At 45.5% G+C, this 22,032-nt stretch overlaps 1 protein-coding gene across 1 annotated transcript in view; it reads left to right on the top strand.

Moving 5' to 3' along the window:
- MEI1 (meiotic double-stranded break formation protein 1) overlaps positions 1–22,032 on the top strand; it is an 89,914-nt gene that overhangs the window by 42,029 nt on the left and 25,853 nt on the right. The window contains exons 19-20 of the mRNA XM_066358511.1: positions 7,045–7,192; positions 10,869–11,144. Coding sequence (XP_066214608.1) covers positions 7,045–7,192; positions 10,869–11,144 — 424 coding nt within the window. The remainder of the gene's footprint in view (positions 1–7,044; positions 7,193–10,868; positions 11,145–22,032) is intronic.

The raw sequence follows: 22,032 nt of genomic DNA on the forward strand, positions 1-22,032 counted from the left end.
TCTACATCCCATCCATTGTGCCACCACGGATCAGGATATCTTTTTTTTTTTTTTTTACAGAGACAGAGAGTGAGTCAGAGAGAGGGATAGACAGGGACAGACAGACAGGAACGGAGAGAGATGAGAAGCATCAATCATTAGTTTTTCATTGCGCGTTGCAACACCTTAGTTGTTCATTGATTGCTTTCTCATATGTGCCTTGACTGCGGGCCTTCAGCAGACCGAGTAGCCCCTTGCTGGAGCCAGCGACCTTGGGTTCAAGCTGGTGGGCTTTTGCTCAAACCAGATGAGCCCGCGCTCAAGCTGGCGACCTCGAGGTCTCGAACCTCGGTCCTCTGCATCCCAGTCCGACGCTCTATCCACTGCACTACCGTCTGGTCAGGCCAGGATATCTTTTTTGATTATAGCAATCCTAGTGGGTGTAAAGTGGTTTTTGCATTGTTTTGATTTGCATTTTTCCAACACCTAATAATGTTGATCATCTTTTCATGTGCTTATTGACTGTTGTTTATCTTCTTGGAGAAATTCAGATCTTTTGCCCATTTTTTAAATTCAGTTGTCTTTTATTGTTGAGTTGTAAGAGGTTTTTTTTATATGTTCTATCTACAGGTTATTATCAGAGGTGTGATTTGCAGATTTTTTTCTCCCATTTTGTTAGATGTCTTTTTACTTTACTGATGGTATTCTTTGCAACACAAATTTTTATTTTTTTGTATTTGTCCGAAGTTAGAAGCAGGGAGGCACACAGACTCCTGCGTGTGCCGATTGGGATCCATCCAGCATAACTGCCAGGGGGCGATGCTCTGCCCATCTGGGGTGTTGCTTCGTTGTGGCTGGAGCCATTCTAGCCTGAGGTGGAGGCCATGGAGCCGTCCTCAGCGCCAGGGCCAACTTTTGCTCCAGTGTAGCCTTGGCTGCGGGAGGGGAAGAGTGAGAGAGAGAGAGAAGAAGGAGAGGAGGAGGGGTGGAGAAGCAGATAGGCACTTCTCCTGTGTGCCCTGACCGGGAATCGAACCCAGGACTTCCACATGCCAGGCTGACGCTCTACTATTGAGCCAACTGGCCAGGGCCAAAACACAACAATTTTTTGTTTTGATATGAAATTTTAATTTTGATTAAATTTGCCTATTCTTTTGTTATTTGTGTTTTTGGTGTTGATTCTGAGAAACCATTTTCTAACCCAATGTCATGAAAATTTAGCCCTATATATTTTTCTACAGTTCTATTCTTTTATAATTTTAGCTCTTACAAATAGGTTTATCATCCTGTGAGGCAGGAGTTCAACTTAGTCTTTTGCATATGTCTGATCAGGTTTTCCAGAACCACTTGTTAAAAAGACTATTTTTTCCCCCATTGAATTGTTTTGACGGGCCCTGACCGGTTGGCTCAGTGGTAGAGCATCGGCCTGGCGTGCAGGAGTCCCGGGTTCGATTCCCGGCCAGGGCACACAGGAGAAGCGCCCATCTGCTTCTCCACTCCTCCCCCTCTCCTTCCTCTCTGTCTCTCTCTTCCCCTCCTGCAGTCAAGGCTCCATTGGAGCAAAGTTGGCCCGGGCGCTGAGGATGGCTCTATGGCCTCTGCCTCAGGCGCTAGAATGGCTCTGGTTGCAACAGAGCAATGCCCCAGATGGGCAGAGCATCGCCCCCTGGTGGGTGTGCCAGGTGGATCCCAGCCGAGCGCATGCGGGAGTCTGACTGCCTCCCCCATTTCCAACTTCAGAAAAATACAAAAAAAAAAAAGAATTGTTTTGACACCCTCATTGAAAAATCACTTGAGCCCTGGCTGGGTGGCTCAGTAGATAAAAGTGTCATCTCAGCACACCAATATCATGGGTTCAATCCTTGGTCAGGGCATGTATGGGAAGCAATGAGTGGGTATACAACTAAAGGGAACAACCAAGTGGGACGAGTTGATGCTTCTCTCTAAATCTCTCCCTCTCTTCTCCTCACCTCATCTCTTTCTTCCTTTCTTTCAAATCAATGGAAAAATTAAAAAAAATTACTTGACCCAAATGATTTTTTTTTTTTTTTTTTTTTTTACAGAGGCAGAGATAGAGTCAGAAAGAGGGACTGATAGGGACAAACAGGAAGGGAGAGAAATGAGAAGCATCAATTTTTCATTACAGCACCTTAGTTGTTCATTGATTGCCATCTCGTATGTGCCTTGACCGGGGGCTACAGCAGACCGAGTAACCCCTTGCTCAAGCCAGCAACCTTGGGTCCAAGCTGGTGAGCTTTGCTCACATCAGATGAGCCTGCACTCAAGCTGGCGACCTTGGGGTCTTGAGCCTAGGCCTTCTGCATCCCAGTCTGACGCTCTATCCACTGTGCCACCGCCTGGTCAAGCCCAAATAATTCTTTAAAGCATTCTTTTTTTTTTATTTTACAATATATATTTTTTTATTTTACAATATTTTAAAAAGTATTTTAAAGATTTTATTTATTGATTTGAGAGCACGTGCATGCACGCGAGAGAGAGAGAGAGAGAGAGAGAGAAGGGGCAGCAGGGAGTATCAACTCATAGTAGTTGCTTATTTTATTTATTTATTTATTTATTTATTTATTTATTTTTTCTGAAGCTGGAAACCGGGAGAGACAGTCAGACAGACTCCCGCACACGCCCGACTGGGATCCACCCGTCACGCCCACCAGGGGGGCCACGCTCTGCCCACCAGGGGGCGATGCTCTGCCCCTCCAGGGCGTCGCTCTGTTGCGACCAGAGCCACTCCAGCGCCTCGGGCAGAGGCCAAGGAGCCATCCCCAGCGCCCGGGCCATCTTTGCTCCAATGGAGCCTCGGCTGCGGGAGGGGAAGAGAGAGACAGAGAGGAAGGAGAGGGGGAGGGGTGGAGAGGCAGATGGGCGCCTCTCCTGTGTGCCCTGGCCGGCACACAGGCTGACGCTCTACCACTGAGCCAACCAGCCAGGGCCAGTAGTTGCTTCTTATGTGTGCCTTGACCAGGCAAGCCCAGTGTTTTGAACAGGAGACCTCAGCATTGCAGGTTGATGCTTTATCCACTGTGCCACCATAGGTCAGGTATAAAAGATTTTTTTCTTATTTTTTAAAATCATGTGTATTGTAAAACTTTAAGTAAAATGATTGGGTTTAAAATTGAAATACTGGTCTGACCAGGCGGTGGCACAGTAGATAGATCATCGGACTGGGATGTGGAAGACCCAGGTTCGAGACCCCGAGGTCGCCAGCTTGAACACGGGCTCATCTGGTTTGAGCAAAGCTCATCAGCTTGGACCCAAGGTCGCTGGCTCAAACAAGGGGTTACTCAGTTTGCTGAAGGCCCACGGTCAAGGCACATATGAGAAAGCAATCAATGAACAACTAAGGTGTCACAACAAAAAACTAATGATTGATGCTTCTCATCTCTCTCCGTTCCTGTCTGTCTGTCCCTGTCTATCCCTCTCTCTGACTCTCTCTCTGTCTCTCTAAAAAAAATAAAAAAAAAATATATATATACACACACACACACACACACACATATATATATACATTATATATATATATATATATATATATATATATATATATATATATATATATATAAACCATGATTAAAAAAATTTTTGAAATACTGGCCCTGACTGGCTGGCTCAGTGGTAGAGCATTGGCCCGGCGTGTGGCAGTCCCAGTTCAATTCCTGTCCAGGGTACACAGAAGAAGCGTCCATCTGCTTCTCCACCCTTCTCCCTCTCCTTTTCTCTCTATCTTCTCTTCCCTTCCCACAACCATGGCTCCATTGGAGCAAAATTGACCTGGCTTTGAGGATGGTCGATGGCCTCTGCCTCAGGCGCTAGAATGGCTCTGGTTGCAATGGAGCAACACCCGAGATGGGCAGAGCATTGTCCCCTGGTGGGCATGCCAGGTGGATCTCAGTTGGGCGTATGTGGGAGTCTGTCTCTCTGCCTCCCCGCTTTTCACTTCAGAAAAATACAAAAAAGAAAGTTAAAATACTTCTACATACACCTGCTAGAGGCAACTACTGTTAGAAACTTTCCATGAACTAGTCCGTGCATTAATAAACACATAAATAACATGTGTGCTCTTTTTTTTTTTTTTTTTTAATGAGGAGGGGAGGCAGAGACAGACTCCCGCATGTGCCCCAACTGGTATGCACCTGGCAAGCCCACAAGGGAGCAATGCTTTGCCCATCTGGGATGTTGCTCCATTGCAACTGAAGCCATTTTTTAGTGCCTGAGGCAGAGGCCATGGAGCCATCCTCAGCATCCAGGGCCACCTCACTAATCAAGCCATGGCTGTGGGAGGAGAGGGGAAGAAATAGAGACAAGGACAGAGAGAGAGAAGCAAGAGCGGGAGGGGTGGAGAAGCAGATGAGCACCTCTATGTGTGCCCTGACTGGGAATCAAACCTGGGACTTCTGTACACCGGCTGATGCTCTACCACTAGGCAAACTAGCCAGGGCCACATATATGCTCTTTTTTTAAAAAAAATACAGCCTAGTGTGCAGAGGACCCGGGTTCAATTCCCGGCCAGGGCACACAGGAGAAGCGCCCATTTGCTTCTCCACCCCTCTGCCGCGCTTTCCTCTCTGTCTTTCTCTTCCCCTCCTGCAGCCAAGGCTCCATTGGAGCAAAGATGGCCCGGGCGCTGGGGATGGCTCTGTAGCCTCTGCCTCAGACGCTAGAGTGGCTCTGGTCGCAACATGGCGATGCCCAGGATGGGCAGAGCATCGCCCCCTGGTGGGCAGAGCGTCGCCCCTGGTGGGCGTTCCGGGTGGATCCCGGTTGGGCGCATGCGGGAGTCTGTCTAACTGTCTCTCCCTGTGTCCAGCTTCAGAAAAATGAAAAAAAAAAAATACAAGGTGGCCTGACATGTGGTGGCGCAGTGGATAAAGTGTCGACCTGGAACCCTGGGGTTGGTAGCTCAAGGTCCTGGGCTTGCCTGGTCAAGGCTCATACAGGAAGCAACTACTATGAGGTGATGCTTCCTGCTTCTCCCTCCTCTTCCTCTCTCTCTCTCCCCTCTCTCTAAAAATCAATAAATAGCCTGACCAGGCAGTGACGCAGTGGATAGAGCATATCAGATTAGGATGCGGAAAACCCAGGTTCGAGACCCCCAAGGTCGCCAGCTTGAGCGCGGGCTCATCTGGTTTGAGCAAAAGCCCACAAGGCCCACCAGCTTGAACCCAAGGTCACTGGCTCGAGCAAGGGGTTACTTGGTCTGCTGAAGGCCCGTGGTCAAGGCACATATGAGAAAGCAATCAATGAACAACTAAGGTGTTGCAACACACAAGGAAAAACTAATGATTGATGCTTCTCATCTCTCCGTACCTGTCTGTCTGTCCCTGTCTATCCCTCTCTCTGTCTCTGTAAAAAAAAAAAAAAAATCAATAAATAAAATTTTAAAAATAAATAAAAAAAATTACAGGGTGGGCATCCCTGGCTGGATAGCTTGGTTGTTATAGCATTGTTCTAATATGCCAAGGTGGCAGTGAAAGAGGGAATGTTCAAGCTGGCAAGCTTGGGATCATGTGGACAATCCCCCACTTAAGCCAGTGACCCCATGCTGACAAGCCCACACTCAGAGCCAACAACCTCGGGGCTTTGAACAGGCAACCTTAAAGTTCTGGACTGATGCTTTATCTACTGTGCCACAACTGGTTAGGCATATTACCCATTAAAAAGAAATTTGTTTTTGTTTTTGGGCACTTAATCTGATAGGTGAGACAGGCTCATGGTAAAAAATTTAAGATCTAGCCTGACCAGGCAGTTGCACAGTGGATAGTGTTGGCCAGGGATGCTGAGGACCCAGGTTCGAAACCCGAGGTAGCCGGCTTGAGCGCAGGCTCAACTGGCTTGAGTGCGGGCTCACCAGCTTGAGTGTGGGGTTGCTGGCTTAAGCATGGGATCATGGACATGACCCCATGGTCGCTGGCTTGAGCTGAAAGGTTGCTGGCTTTAGCAAGGAGTCACCGGCTCTGCTATAGCTCCCCAGTCAAGGCACATATGAGAAAGCAATCAATGAACAGCTAGGTGCTACAATGAAGAATTGATGCTTCTCATCTCTCTCCCTTTCTGTTTGTCTCACAAAAAAAAAAAAATAATAAGATATAAAAAAAATGTAGTAAAAAGTTAGTTTCCTTCTTACCCCCATCTCCCTTGCATATGCAAGCATAGAAATCTCCCAACCCCAGACATTAGCTGATTGAACATACATGTTTAATGATAAATACAAGAAGAGAGGGGTGTTTTGACCTGTGATGGTGCAGTAGATAAAGTGTCGACCTGGAATGCTGAGGTTGCCAGTTCGAAACCCTGGCTTGCTTGCCTGGTCAAGGCACATAGGAGAAGCAGCTACTATGAGTTGATGCTTCCCGTTTCTCCCTGCCCTCCCTTCCTGTCTCCTTTCTCTAAAAATCAATAAATAAAATCTTTAAAAAAAAGAGAGAGAGAGGAGTGCACTGGCTGCCAGAGCAGGGCCTCCTGAACCCCAGAAGTAGTATTTAACAATGCTGGTCCAGCTAACTGATGATACACTTCAAGGTGTGAATGAGGAGTCTCTGGTCCCTAACAGAGCCTTGCACAAAGCATAAAACCATGTGTTGTACAGCCTGCCTAGACAGTGGCACATTGGATAGAGCATCAGATTGTGATGCACAGGACCCAGGTTCGAAGCCCCAAGGTCACCAGCTTGAGCATGGGCTTGCTGGCTTGAGCCCTAGGTTGCTGGCTTGAGCAAGGGGTCACTGGCTCTACTGTAGCCCCCTGGTCAAGGCACATATGAGTAAGCAATCAATGAATAACTAAGGTGCCACAGTGCAGAATTTATGCTTTTCATCTCTCTCCTTCCTGTCTTTCTGTCCTTATCTGTTCCTCTGTCTCTCTCACTAAAAACCCAGAAAACAAAAAAACCATGTGTTGTAGATGTGATAATGCTTTGTTAGTGTATATGGCACACTGTGCAAGGGGTCATTAGGGTGTGTACATGCTATAGCAGAATGACACTGGCTAAGGGATGATGTGGCAAGGCAGGAGAGCTATCTTTGCCTTTCTCACTCACTCTCTGGTTGGCAGGTTTGTCTCAGAGGCTGACTTATTTGTGGCTGTGCGAAGCTTCCTCCTTTCTCTGCAGGACCAGGGTGAGCGCCCTCCCCTTGTGGTCTTCAGAGCATCCATCTATCTGCTTGCAACCTGCCAGGACAAAGAGGATGCACTAGATGAGGTATGGGCTGAAATGCCTGGGACTCTTCTTTCTCCTGCGTCTGTGTGTACATTACAATTCCTTGGGAGACCATGGTGTTATATGTATGGAGAAAGGGCTCGGGGCGGGGGAGAAGGAGAGAGAGAGTTGGGGGGTGGGAGGTATAGGGGGTAGCATGCTGATACATCTAACCTGTGCAATTTAGCTAATTCTCTTAACAATCCTGGAATTCAGAGATTATTATTTCCTTTTTCACAAGCAAGAAAATCAAGACTTAGGTTAAAGTTATTTTCTCTAGGCTACACAGTTAATCGATGGGGAAGCCAGGATTCCAACTCAGACTTGAGCAACTCCCAAGGCTCTTTTTTTTTTTTTTTTTTTTTTGGTGGCAGAGACAGAGTCAGAGAGAGGGACAGACAGACAGGAAGGGAGAGAGATGAGAAACATCAATTCTTCGTTGTGGCTCCTTAGTTGTTCATTGATTAATTTCTCATATGTGCCTTGACCAGGAGGCTACAGCAGACCGAGTGACCCTTTGCTCGAGCCAGCAACCTTGGGCTCAAGCTGGTGAGCCTTGCTCAAACCAGATGAGCCCATGCTCAAGCTGGCAACCTCGGGGTCTCGAACCTGGGTCCTCCACATCCCAGTCCGTCGCTCTATCCACTGCACCCCCGCCTGGTCAGGCCCCAAGGCTCTTTTTTTTTCTAAAGATTTTGTTTATTCATTTTAGAGAGGGGAGAGAAAGAGAGAGAGAGAGAAGGTGGGGGGAGGAGCAGGAAGCATCAACTCCCATATGTACCTTGACCAAGCAAGGCCGGGGTTTTGAACTGGTGACCTCAGCATTCCAGGTTGATGCTTTATCCACTGCACCACCACAGGTCAGGCCTAAGACTCTTTTCTTAGTGCCAACTTTGGTTTGTGCAGAAAGAGAGAAGTGTGAAATATTTTCTTCTGGTAACAGTTTATCAAACAAACTAGGTTGGTGGGACCCAAATCATTGTAAATCAGGCTGATCTCAAATCACTTTTTATACTAGTTGTGTGTATACAAGTTTTTTCTCTCCAGCTTCTTTATAAATACTCTTGGGGATCAAGGCTTATGTCTGATTCATCACTGAATCTCTCCCCTTTTTCACCGAAGATTGCTTCTATGCCTTAGATGTAGACCCTTCAATCTCAACCCAAGGATACTCTTTCTTTTTTTCTTTTTTTTTAAAAAACTTTTTTATTTACTCATTTTAGAGAGGAGAGAGAGAGAGAGAGAGAGGAGAGAGAGACGGGGGGAGGAGCTGGAAGCATCAACTCCCATATGTGTCTTGACCAGGCAAGCCCAGGGTTTCGAACCGGTGACCTCAGCATTTCCAGGTCGACACTTTATCCACTGCACCACCACAGGTCAGGCCCGGATACTCTTTCTTCACTGACTATTAATTTTGCCTCTTTTGGTTATTGTTGGGGCAAATGTGATAAAAGCAAACCTGAAGGTATAGTGAAAGTGCAATGGGTTTTCAAGTAAGACAAGTATAGGTGGCCCTGGCCAGTGGCTCAGTGGACAGAGCGTTGGCCCAGTATATGGACCTCCTGGATTCGATTCCCTGTCAGGGCATCCAGGAGAAGTGACCATGTGCTTCTCTTCCCCTTCTTTCCCTGTACCTTTCCCTCTTCCACTTCCACAGACAGTGGCTCAAATGCTTTGAGTGTGGCCCCAGGCTCTGAGGATAGCTTGGTTGGTCTGAGCATGTCAGCCTCAGGCACTAAGAATAGCTCAGTACTTGAGTGTTAGCCCCATATGGGGTTACCAGGTGCATCCCGGTTGGGGCGCATGTGGGAGTCTGTCTCACTATCTCCCCTCCTCTCACTAAAAAAAAAAAAAAAGAAAGAAAAATTTAAAAAAAGATGGACATAGTTATACAATGTCCCATTGTTTCTCTTTTTATCGTATTAGTAGCTATTGGTGATCAATGCCTTGATTCATGAATTCATTAGGGATTGTAAAATAATAATATCCTAATTCTGTTATTCTCTTTGTTTATTACAGGAATACTTGTATAAAAAGAAACTTTTTTTTTTAAGCAAAAGAGACAAAGAGAGGGACAGATAGGGACAGACAGACAGGAAGGGAGAGAGATAAGCATCAATTCTTTGTTGCCACACCTTAGTTGTTAATTGATTACTTTCTCATATGTGCTTTGACCTGGGGGCTCCAGCCAAGCCAGTGACCCCTGGCTCAAGCCAGTGACCCCTGGCTCAAGCCAGTGACTTTGGGCTACAAGCCAGCAACCCTGTGCTCAAGCTGGTGAGCCCACACTCAAGCCGGATGAGCCCATGAGCTGGATGGGCCCATGCTCAAGCTGGATGAGCCCATGCTCAAGCTGATGACCTCAGGATTTTGAACATGGGTTTTCTGTGTCCTAGGCTGACACTATCCACTTTGCCACCACTTGGTCAGGCAAAAGGTAACTTTCAATATTAACTACATGGTTACTATGAATGGTAGATTATATAGGAAGAAGACATTAAATGCTTGATTCTTTTTCTTTAATTACCAGTTTTGCCTGGCCCAGGTAACTCAGAGCATCATCCTGATGCACCAAGGTTGCAGGTATGATCCCTGGTCACAGCATATGCAAGAATCAACCAATAAATGCATAAATAAATGAACAACAAATTGATGTTTGTTTCCCTCTCTCATCTGCTCTCTCTAAAATCAACAAAAAGACTTCTTTTTAATTACCAGTTTTTTAAAAAAATGAACTGGTTGCCTAGCATTCTTTAAAGGTAACAAAGGAAGTTTTTTTAGTGCTGTTATGAACTCAGGGATTTAAAAATATTTGATGTGTTTTTGCCTGATGTGGCAGTGGTGCAGTGGATTGAGTGCCGGCCTGGGATGCTGAGAAACCAGATTCGAAACCTTGATGTCATTGGTTTGAGCGCTGGGTCGCCAGCTTGAGCCTGGGATCATAGACATGACCCCATGGTCACTGGCTTGAGCCCAAAGGTCGCTGGCTTGAGCAAGGGGTCACTGTAACAATTTCACACCCCCCCCCCATCAAGGCACATATGGGAAAGCAATCTGAATAACTAAGGTGCCGCAACAAGTTGTTGCTTCTCATTTTTCTTCCTTCTTCTCTGTCTCACTTTCTCTCTCTCTCTCTCTCTTGCTAAAAAAAAAAAAATTGATGTGTTTCAATTCACAGTAGTTATACTTTTAAGGCTCAAATTGTTCTCTCTTTGGCCAGTGGGAGCCTATTTATAGTAATTCCTAAGTTCTTTTGATACAATCCTATTGATCTTTAATAGAATTTGAGCTTTCTAGTATGATGAGACACTCCTGAGTGTATGTGAGGACCCTCACTGGTTGTGTTTCCCCAGAGATGAAAACTGTTGTGTTTTTTGTGCTATTTAGTAGTATCTCTGCTCTCTCCCACTAGATGTCAGTAGTATTTCCCGGGTTAAGACCATCAAAAATGTCTAAATGTTTCTCAGTGTCCCTGGGTAGCAAAATTATCCCCAGTTGAGAAATGGGGTAAGCATAGTAGAGTTGTCTTCTCAAAAGAGGGCACTGGGATGAGCCAGTGAAGATATTCTAGAGTACTGAGATGCTAGTACATTTTTCCCAGTCATGCCTGCTATGTTTATTGGGTTCTCTTGGGTCTTCTGCAAAGTATATTTTAGCCCCTTTCTTTCCTTGCCTCCAGGCTGTGGTCAGTGCCATCAGCAAATTTTTAGAGGACATCCCAGACCTGTGCCTCATCTACACCCACCACTCCCTCCTACTCAGGTTCTTCCTGTTGTATCCAGAGCTGATGAGTAGGTTTGGGCATCGTGTCCTGGAACTTTGGTTCTCCTGGGAAAACAGCAGCTATGAAGAACTGGATGATGTCCCCTCTGCTGGACAGCCTGCTCTTCCTGCTAGCTTAGCAGCTCTGTTCCACATACTCAGAAGCAGCCCCAGCATCCTGCTTATTTTGCTAGTAGGTAACCACTTGTTCCTTTCTGTGTTCAGAGATAGTGCGCCCTCTTTCTCTGGGAGCTGTTTTACTGAGGTCAGGAGGCACTAGCAACAACTTCTGCCCACCTCTGGACTTAATATTGTTTCCATGTGGGTAGGAAGTCTTTTTGGCTGGCAGATGCCTGGTTTCTGTAAATCTGTACCCTGTCCTAAGTCTGTTGGAAGTCTACTCACTGAGAGAGATGTGCCCTGTGCTCCCCAGAAGATATAACTATGAAATACTGGTCTCAGTCACCACTTCCTTTCACTCCCCTGTCTTTTCTAAAGCAGATTCTGCTAAAAAGGGTTTAATATCAAAGGAGACCCCTGGGATATGTAGATGGAGATGTCTGATTGCAGAGGGGCTGTGCCTCTTTTCTGCCATGACTAATGTAATGATACATGTGTAACACACTCCTTGGGAAGACCTAGAATGGTCAGAGACCCCAGTGCTTTTTTATGAAGTAAGACATCCCTATACTTCCTAACAGGAATATTAGATAAGTAGGCCTGTTGTCTGCAGTTTCTAACACAGTGACTTTAACTCTGCCTTTTTTTCTTTCATTCGAGAAAGCACATTGAAAACAAATGAATGAAAGTGATATGATTATAGAGATAATTATTGTAATTTACATATTTAAAAATTATTTGTACAGTTGAAACTTTGTATTTAGTGACCAGTTACTAGTGGCAGGTCCTAAACTGATTGCAGCACGCCAGCATAGAAGACACTTGGTTTAGAACCACTACCTTCAATGCTAGTTCACCTGCTTGGCCCCTCCTTAGTCCAGGAAGAATGACCCAGTCCATCAGAGACAACGGGATTCCTTTGATGTTCTTATCATCAACAAATATGATTCCCTGAGTTTATTAAGAGTGATTTGGTAGAAGTTGCACTCGCACGTTATATATCTCACATCGTTAGGTATTTGTATCTGGCCACATTTACACATGCACACACTCCCATTCCGACTTAAGTCTTCATTTCCCATCCCTGAGATCTGTCATCTTGTGAAGTCACACATGTGTTGGCTTGATAGGGACCACATTTATGCTATGACTTTTTTAGAGGAAGAAAAAAGTAGAAGTAATGGGTTAAAAAGACAGTATTAATGCATAGGGGAGGAAGGCAAGAGGACACCAGGGGGAGTAGCAATGAACAAGGATTTTCCTTGTCAGAAGAAGTGTTTCTCACACATAGTAGTTATTTTATTTGCTGACCCATTGAATTAGGGATCTAGACAGATCCAAATCTCTAAAAGGCAGGGGGAGAATTCAGATCCTCTGAGAGACGTACTAATGATGGCATCTTATTTTTTTTTTCTTTTTAAAAGGATGAAGAAATAGATTGAGAGAGATTTGTCCTAGATCGTAAGAGTTGAGATTAAAATTCAGATTTTTACTCTAATGTTCTTTTCAGTACACTGAGCAAATTCTCATGTTTCACCTAATGGGAGAGCTATTTGAGCACTGGGGATTCTTCACCTAAGAATAAAAGGTTAGCCTGACCAGGTGGTGGCGCAGTGGATAGAGCGTCGGACTGGGATGCGGAAGGACCCAGGTCCGAGACCCCGAGGTCGCCAGCTTGAGCGTGGGCTCATCTGGCTTGAACAAAGAGCTCGCCAGCTTGGACCCAAGGTCGCTGGCTCCAGCAGGGGGTTACTCAGTCTGCTGAAGGCCCGCAGTCAAGGCACATGTGAGAAAGCAATCAATGAACAACTAAGAAGTCGCAACGCGCAATGAGAAACTGATGATTGATGCTTCTCATCTCTCTCTGTTCCTGTCTGTCTGTCCCTGTCTATCTCTGCCTCTGTAAAAAAAAAAAAAAAAAAAAAAAAAAAAAAAAAAAAAAAGAATAAAAGGCTAAAGTGAAAGGCAACAAAAATTTATTGACATCCAATCAGGAAGCACTGTTTCAGGCACAAACCCAAATAGTGTTCCAATTAGGAGGTGAAGGCAAAGAGTATTTATGAGAAAGGGGAGGGGAACAATTACTTGAATGGAAGGAAGGGCTTTTTATGGGTATTAATAAGAAAGGAATTTCAATAGGTGCAGCTAAGATAACATAGGTGATACTAATTCTAAAGATTGCCTTTAATTTTCTGTCCTAGTTGTAAGGTCTGCTTTCCTGTTATCTTTGCAAACTTATTTGGAATACACTGCTGCTTTAGGCTCAGTCCAAAGGTTATTTTGCCCTGTTTTTACATTCCAGAGGTTTGAGGAATAAGATGTACAAGGCAGTTCCTCTGGGATGACAGCTCCCATTCCTTTTTTTTTTTTTTTTTTGTATTTTTCTGAAGCTGGAAACGGGGAGAGACAGTCAGACAGACTCCCGCATGTGCCCGACCAGGATCCACCCGTCATGCCCACCAGGGGCAAGGCTCTGCCCACCAGGGGGTGATGCTCTGCCCCTCCGGGGCGTCGCTCTGCCACAACCAGAGCCACTCTAGCGCCTGGGGCAGAGGCCAAGGAGCCATCCTCAGCGCCCGGGCCATCTTTGCTCCAATGGAGCCTTGGCTGCGGGAGGGGAAGAGAGAGACAGAGAGGAAGGAGGGGGGGTGGAGAAGCAGATGGGTGCTTCTCCTATGTGCCCTGGCCGGGAATCGAACCTGGGTCCCCCGCATGCCGGGGCCTCCCATTCCATTTTAAGTGGCTCCTACAGTCTGGTAAGGGAATCAGACACAACATACCACAAACAACTATACTAACAGTGTGGCAATAAAGGTCAGGCAGAGTGGTTGCGTGGCAGGGAGGGCAGAAAGGTGTCATATATGCTTATCTTCAAAGGATCTGCCAAGTGAACGGGTTGCCAGGCCAGTATAGCAGCATGAAAGCGCTTATTTTAATTCAGGGCAGTGAGTTGTTCGGTGAGTCTTTTAAGCTTCTAGGTATTTTGCAGGAGGTGAGGTTGGAGAAAAATGCAAGAGCAGGTTTTAGAGGCCGTGAATTCAGTCACTCACTCTTGCATTTATCATACATCTGTTTGGTATTTATTTGGCACTAGACATTGGGGATATAAAGATAACTCAGTTATGGTTGGTCAGTCCTTGACCTTGAGTAAATCACAGGTGGTTGTTTCATCCCTGCCACCTTGTAGAGACTTATAAAAAGCATCAATGAAGGGAGAGAATGTTGAGGCTAGAAAAAAATTTGTGACATCAGACTGTGAGAGGGGTGAAGGATCTAAGCCCTTCTAGGCTCAGTCCTGAATTTCTTCCACCTGGACCCAGACTCTCACTGGTCCCTGACCATCCAACCCTTTCCACTCCCATATCTTTTCCTTTATAGCCAAACTCCTAGAAGTAGTTTTCTGCCCTCAGAATCATCTCTTGTTTCTCAGCAGGATCAGCAATGATGTCCTTGTAGCTAATTACAGTGGACTTTTTGGTTTTCATTTGACATGACCTATTAGTATCTGATGGTTGTCCACTTCCTTTTTATTGTTACACTTTTGGTTTCAGTAATTCCAATTCTCTTAAAATTTTCTCCTATCTCTCTTGATGTTTTTTGCTAGTCTCTTTTATAGTTTTCTCTCTGGCTAGCACTTGAAAGTTGATGTTCCTCAGGGTTTTGTTCTGGGCTCTCTTTTTACTCAGTGCATTCTCGCTGGGTTGTCTGATTTATTCCCACAGCTTCAGTTGCTTCCTGTCCTATACTGATGACTCATTTCTCTGCCTATCCTTACCATCTCCTGAGTTCCAGACCCAGCTAACCATCTATTTGATATTTCTGTTTAAAATGGAGTTTATTGGCCCTGGCTGGTTGGCTCAGTGGTAGAACATCGGCCTGGCGTGCAGGAGTCCTGGGTTTGATTCCCAGCCAGGGCACACAGGAGAAGCGCCCATCTGCTTCTCCACCCCTCCCCCTCTCCTTCCTCTCTGTCTCTCTTCCCCTCCTGCAGCCAAGGCTCCATTGGAGCAAAGTTGGCCCGGGCACTGAGGATGGCTCCATGGCCTCTTTCTCAGGTGCTAGAATGGCTCTGGTTGCAACAGAGCAATGCCCCAGATGGGCAGAGCATCGCCCCCTGGTGGGCATGCCGGGTGGATCCCGGTCGGGCGCATGCGGGAGTCTGTCTGACTGCCTCCCTGTTTCCAACTTCAGAAAATACAAAAAACAACAACACATAAAATGGAGTTTATTATTTTTCTCTCCTAAGTTCTCTTTCTCAGTCTGGATCTGCCTGGGGTGGAGGACTCTCCCTAACAGAAGGCTATCCTAGATCGGTAGCTTCAAAGGACATAAAAACTGAAAAGAAATAAGCCAGAGAGAAAATGAATCTCAGGAGACCAAATTCTATTTATTTTTAAAATTTTATTATGAAAAATAACACAAGTCTAGAAAAATCACATCAAGCATGTACAACAGCTTGGTTATTACATGGGAATACTCCAGTAATTGCATGTGTTTCAGGCGACAGAACTGGCAGCCACTCCAGAAGCCCACCACATGCCCCCTCAGTGATGACCCATGTCTGTCTGCCTCACCATCCCAGAAAAGAACACTTTTATAGTATTTTCCTTACAGTTGAAAAGTGTTTTGTTAGTTATGTGTCTGTCCCTAACACTATTGTATAGTCTTTCTTTTTATTGTGGATATATATAATTATAATGATTTTTTTTTATTGACAGAGACAGAGAGAGAAAGACAGAGAGAGGGACAGATAGGGACAGACAGACAGGAAGGGAGAGAGATGAGAAGCATCAACTCATAGTGCAGTACCTTAGTTCATTGACTGCTTTCTCATATGTGCCTTGACCAGGGGACTCCAGCCGAGCCAGTGACCCCTTGCTCAAGCCAACGACCTTGCACTCAAGCTGGTGACCTCACTGTTTCGAGCCTGAGTCCTCTGTGTCCCAGGTCAACGCTCAATCCACTGCACCACCGCCTGGTCAGGCTTGTGGGTATAATCCATAGACCTCTCCCTCCAATTCTTTTTATTTTTTTGTCCCTCTTGCCATTTATTTGGCCAAGCAACCAGATGATTGTTCTGTCAAATTTTCCAGGCAGGGTTTGCTGTTGCATCTGTGGGGGTCATTGTCAGGAGACCAAGTTCTGAGAGAGTCCCTGTCCCAGGCAAGCTGGAGGAGGTACTCCAGCTTTTGTTGTGGTGACCTACTTCTTGTCTTTAAATGTGTACCATCCTCATCACCCCTTCTTCATGGAGAGGGACAGGGTAGAGAGGAGCCTTAAGCTTTGTCAGGTAGAACTCAACAGGAAGGAGCTGCACTCAGGGCTGGATGCTGCATAGAGGTCCAGGAGCTTTAGTAACAGGAGGATAAATGAAAGAATACATAGTGCCTGACCTGTGGTGGCGCAGTGGATAAAGCGTTGACCTGGAAATGCTGAGGTCGCCGGTTCGAAACCCTGGGCTTGCCTGGTCAAGGCACATATGGGAGTTGATGCTTCCAGCTCCTCCCCCTTCTCTCTCTCTCTGTCTCTCCTCTCTCTCTCTGTCTCTCTCTCTCTCTCTCTGTCTCTCCCTCTCCTCTCTAAAATGAATAAATAAAAAATAAAAAAAAATAAAAAATTAAAAAATATATATGTTAAAAAATAAGAAAGAAAGAATACATAGTAATACTCTTCGTATGCTGTACACCAGGGGTCCCCAAACTACGGCCTGCGGGCCACATGCGGCCCCCTGAGGCCATTTATCTGGCCCCCGCCGCACTTCTGGAAGGGGTACCTCTTTCATAGGTGGTCAGTGGAGGAGCATAGTTCCCATTGAAATACTGGTGTGTTTGTTGATTTAAATTTACTTGTTTGTTATTTTAAATATTGTATTTCTTCCCGTTTTGTTTTTTTACTTTAAAATAAGATATGTGCAGTGTGCATAGGGATTTGTTCATAGTTTTTTTTATAGTCCGGCCCTCCAACGGTCTGAGGGACGGTGAACTGGCCCCCTGTGTAAAAAGTTTGGGGGCCCCTGCTGTACACAGTGGGCTCTCATTCTCTGGTCCTTGACTAACTGAACCACAGAAAATGTTAATCTCAGAGAAGCTTACTGAATTATCCAATGTCATATAGCTAATAAGGGTCATAACCATGATTGGAGGCTAAAGTTAATAAATTTTGGCCTGGCCAGGCGGTGCAGTGGATTGAGCGTCGGACTGGATGCAGAGGACCCAGGTTTGAAACCCCGAGGTCGCCAGCTTGAGTGCAGGCATATCTGGTTTGAGCAAGGCTCACCAGCTTAAGCCCAGAGTCACTGGCTCAAGCATGGGGTCACTTGGTTTGCTGTAGCCCCCATGTCAAGGCACATAAGAGAAAGCAATCAATGAGAAACTAAGGAGACTAAGGAGCCGCAACAAAAAGTTGATGCCTCTCATCTCTCTCCCTTCCTGTCTGTCTGTCCCTATCTGTCCTTTTCTCTGTCTTAAAAAAAAAAAGAATTGTGTATTAAATCAGATCCTAGAAACATCAGTTGTTAAATAAAACAGTGAGGAACAACTTTGTTGTCTGTTCATATATATAATTGCTACCATTTCTGCCCAGCTTCTAGCCACAGGAGGAGAAAAGAGTCTAAAAATATGTGTTAGTACCAATTTCTGTATTTGATATGGGCAATTAACAACTGAAAACAAAGCTGTTAATTGCCAGTCTTATCAGTGGGTGGTCTTCATGTAAGTTGTTTCGATGTGAAAAAACAGTGATGTCTCAGAAGCTGTTTGTTTCCTGCTTGGCCACATCACCATGGTTGGTCCAGTCCCAGAGAGTTCAGGGCACCGTCGGGCAGGAGAGATTACAGAGTGGGCTGTATCCTGCCCAGTGACTGTCTTCCTATTGACCCATGTGGTAAGGTGCACACTTTCCCCTGGCATTCACCAGGGCCACCAAAAACTAAGTACCCCCCTTTCTTTTGGGCCTTTAAAGTATACTAACTCAGGTTTCTCAGGGACCATCTCTGGCAATCAGGTAGCCACTGGTTGTTGAAGGAACAGGACCTAGAAACTGGGTTGGCCTGGGGCCCTGTGACCTTGGGCAAATCACCCCCTCTCTGGGATTCAGCACAGACTCTGTAAACTAAAAAGGTTGATGGAAATGAGCTGAGATTCCCTCTAGCCCTCTCATTCTGTGATCATCTCCTTCCAGAGATGTTTTCTCAGTCTTTGGAGGTTACAAAGATGAAACTGATCTCATCTCTGCCCTTTATTAACCCATAGTTACAACGCCACTGCTTTCTTGATAGGCAGACTACTTAGTTTGCCCAGTTTCCTCATTTGAAAAATTGTGGCAACACCTACCTGAAAGATTATTATGAAGACAGACAAACATACAGCTACTGTTTAAACACAACATAGTACCTGACATTATTAGGCCCTAATTGAATGGTTGCTATTGATATATGTAAAGCCAGTAGCCACGGCCACCATCACAGCCACCTGGCCCATGCAGGTTCACATTGAATTCGGACAGACAATAATGAAACAACGAAGCCAAGAACTGGTGGGCCATTACCTTTAATTCTAGCTTGCACCCAGTGGGCAAGAAATATACACAGTGGGAAAATACTTCCCTTTCCATTCAGGGCTCTCAAAGCCACTGACTTATCCAAGTTTCCTAGAATCAAAGATTTCTAACTCATCAGCCTTATTCACCTCTGTTTCCCATTTCCTTCTCTCTGCTCTCCCTGCACAAACTGCTTCTCCTTCAGCATTCCGCCATTTTGGCTGCTTCTCCTCACCTCCATGTGGCCTTTCTCTGCTCTCCTTTAGCATGGGCTCCTCTGTCCCATTTTATAGTATAGAAATCAAAACCTTTAATCCAATATACAAACAAGGAAGTCTCTGATACAAAGTTACTTATCTGAGGCATAATGGGATTCCTCATGAGAGTGTACCACCCCAGGGTGGGGAAGTGTTGGGCAGATAAAATATATTATGCTCACTTTGTTAAAGATAAAACGAGGAGGCCGTCACTCAGGTGATATTAATGTGTGTTGGGGTGGGCTAAAGGCAGGCAGAATCCTGTAGCCTGGGGCTTGGTTTTGGGATTAAGCCTTTCCTACCCTTTTTGATGTGGGGTGGTACAATCCAATCATGCCTCAGAGAAGTGACTCTGTATTAGAGACTTCTCTATTTTGTATATTGGATTAAAGGTTGTGAAGCTACACTATAAAATGAGGGTAGAACGAGAGTTTAGGCTCTTGGTTCCTGAGATTTTCAGCAGAGGAGAGAGTAGAGCCAGCAGCGGGAGGAGGCCACGTGGAGGAGGTCAGGAGAAGCAGCCAAGATGGTGGAGTGCTGAGTGAGATGCCAGTTTGTGTAGAGTTTGTATCTGGGATAAGGAAGGAGATGGGGAACAGAGGTGAATAAGTCTGGTGAGCTAGAAACCTTTGATTCTAGGAAACTCGGATAAGTCAGTGGCTTTGTGAGCACTGAATGTGACTGGGTTTTGGAGCCCAGTGTGTATTTTTACTTGCCCGCCGGGTGCAAGCTAGAATTAAAGACTATGGCCCACCAGTTTTTGGCTCCGCTGTTTCTTTACCGACTGTCTGAATCTAATGCGAACCTGCAAGGGCCGGGGGCTGCTGTGATAGTGGCCCTGGCCGTAGCTCCTGGCTCTACAGGAAGGCTTAGTCTTAAAACTAAGCCTGCCTGACCAGGCGGTGGTGCAGTGGATAGAGCGTCCGACTGAGATGTGGCAGACTCAGGTTCAAGACCCCAAGGTCGCCAGCTTGAGTGCGGGCTCATCTGGCTTGAGCAAAAAAGCTCACCAGCTTGGACCCAAAGTCTCTGGCTAGAGCAAAGGGTTACTCCTTCTGCTGATGGCCCGCGGTTAAGGCACATATGAGAAAGTAATCAATGAACAACTAAGGTGTCGCAACAAAAAACTGATGATTGATGCTTCTCATCTCTCTCCATTCCTGTCTGTTTGTCCCTATCTATCCCTCTCTCTGACTCTCTCTTTCTGTAAAAACAAAAAACAAAAAAAAACACTAAGCCTTAGGCTATAATGACCCTGCCTGCTTACAGCCTGTCCCCACACCCAATACAAACTATAAGCAAGCAAACATATATATCATATTTGCAAACTTATTTGACCCACATCATAGTTTTTTCTCTGGCAGTTGTGGAGGTTAGTGAAGAGCCAAGGCCAGATATCCCTGTGCCATCCAGTGATCAGCATATCTGGAGTTATCTGGTCAGGTGTCCTGTAACCATGCCTCTCTATGTGTCAGGAGCTATCCTCCCTGGAAGGGGTGTCTACGTATGACTTTGGATTCATAGCACCCAGCCCTAACTGGCTCAGCACATTAGCCTGTTCAAACGAATTGGCTTGTTTGAGCTAGTAGGTGCCAGGAGCTCTATCGGTGGGATAGCCTCTGTTGAAGCTTCTGACTGGCTTTGCCCTTAACGTACGCTCATTAAAATAACTGTGAAAACAAATAAAATGCAATGTCCTTTCCCACCTTTTGAACCCAAGGCCTTGACAGCTTGAAGCAGAAATAGCCAGATGCCAAGGCAGAGAAAGAGCCTGACCTAGTCCTCATTTCTCTCTCTGTCCCAAATCTGTCCTAACCCATCATGTGGCATCTCCATTTCCCTCTCCTCTTTTCTTTTAAAGCACACTCAGGTCTGCTGTCCTGAAATAATCTTTTCTTGACCTTAGTACTTCATTTGCATGAAAGAGGCTTCCTGGAGTGTAGAAAGAGCTTTGGGCTTGGAGTTAGTAGACCTGCATTCAAATCCTATCTGTGCCACATACTGGTTTATGTGACCTTTGGCACATTACTGTCCACATAAGAAACATCCAGACCTATAGAGAATCTTTATGAGTTTATTTGAGCCAAATTGATGATAATTGCTGGGAAGCAAACTCTCAATGGATTGAGAAAGAGCTCCAGAGAATGGCTGTCTTGCAGTTTATTTTATACATTAGAATAAAGAAGTAGGCATAAGGAAGGTTACATGAAATCCATTGGTGGTAGACTAAGGGATTAAAGGGGGTAGGAGAAAACAAATGGGGAAGGGGAGGGCAAGAATCTCTGGGATTGGATAAAAAGTAAAACAAAGAGAGACATACTTTTACATTAATGGGTATGGATTATAGTACATAGAGATGATATGTATGCCCTGAGGGGCCTGGAAAAGGAGATTACTCTCACATATCAAAGATATGCTGTTTTAGCTTTAAAAAGACAATAGCCTGACCAGGCAGTAGCGCAGTGGATAGAGCGTTGGACTGGGATGTGGAAGGACCCAGGTTCGAGACCCCGAGGTCGCCAGCTTGAGTGCGGGGCTCATCTGGCTTGAGCAAAAGCTCACCAGCTTGGACCCAAGATCGCTGGCTCGAGCAAGGGGTTACTCGGTCTACTGTAGCCCCATGGTCAAGGCACATATGAGAAAGCAATCAATGAACAACTAAGAAGTCGCAACGCGCAACGAAAAACTAATGATTAATGTTTCTCATCTCTCCGTTCCTGTCTGTCTGTCTCTCTCTATCCCTCTCTCTGACTCTCTGTCCCTGTAAAAAAAAAAAAAAAAAAAAAAAACCCAAAAAAAAAAAACAATAAAGAGGCTCACTTCTAAGATAAAGCTTGAAAGCTACAGGCCTATGATGTAACCATGACTCTTATTAGTTAGGAATTTTTATGTTCGAACCATCCTGTGTGTTTACTTTTGATCTCTCAGTTGATTGGGCCTGCCATGCTGGCCTTCCTTGAGCTTGTCAGGTTTAATATGTGGCTCCTTTTTTATCCACATCATGTAATTTTTCTCTCTCTCTCTTTTAATTTAGAAAGAGAGAAAGGAAGGGAGAGAGATGAGAAGCATCAACTTGTAGTTGCATCACTTTAGTTGTTCATTGATTACTTCTTATATATCCCTTGACAGGGCAGGGGCAGGGTGGGGGCGGGGAGGCTCAGCTGAACC

This window comes from Saccopteryx leptura, chromosome 1 (genome assembly GCF_036850995.1).
Source record: "Saccopteryx leptura isolate mSacLep1 chromosome 1, mSacLep1_pri_phased_curated, whole genome shotgun sequence".
In the NCBI taxonomy this organism is placed as follows: domain Eukaryota; kingdom Metazoa; phylum Chordata; class Mammalia; order Chiroptera; family Emballonuridae; genus Saccopteryx; species Saccopteryx leptura.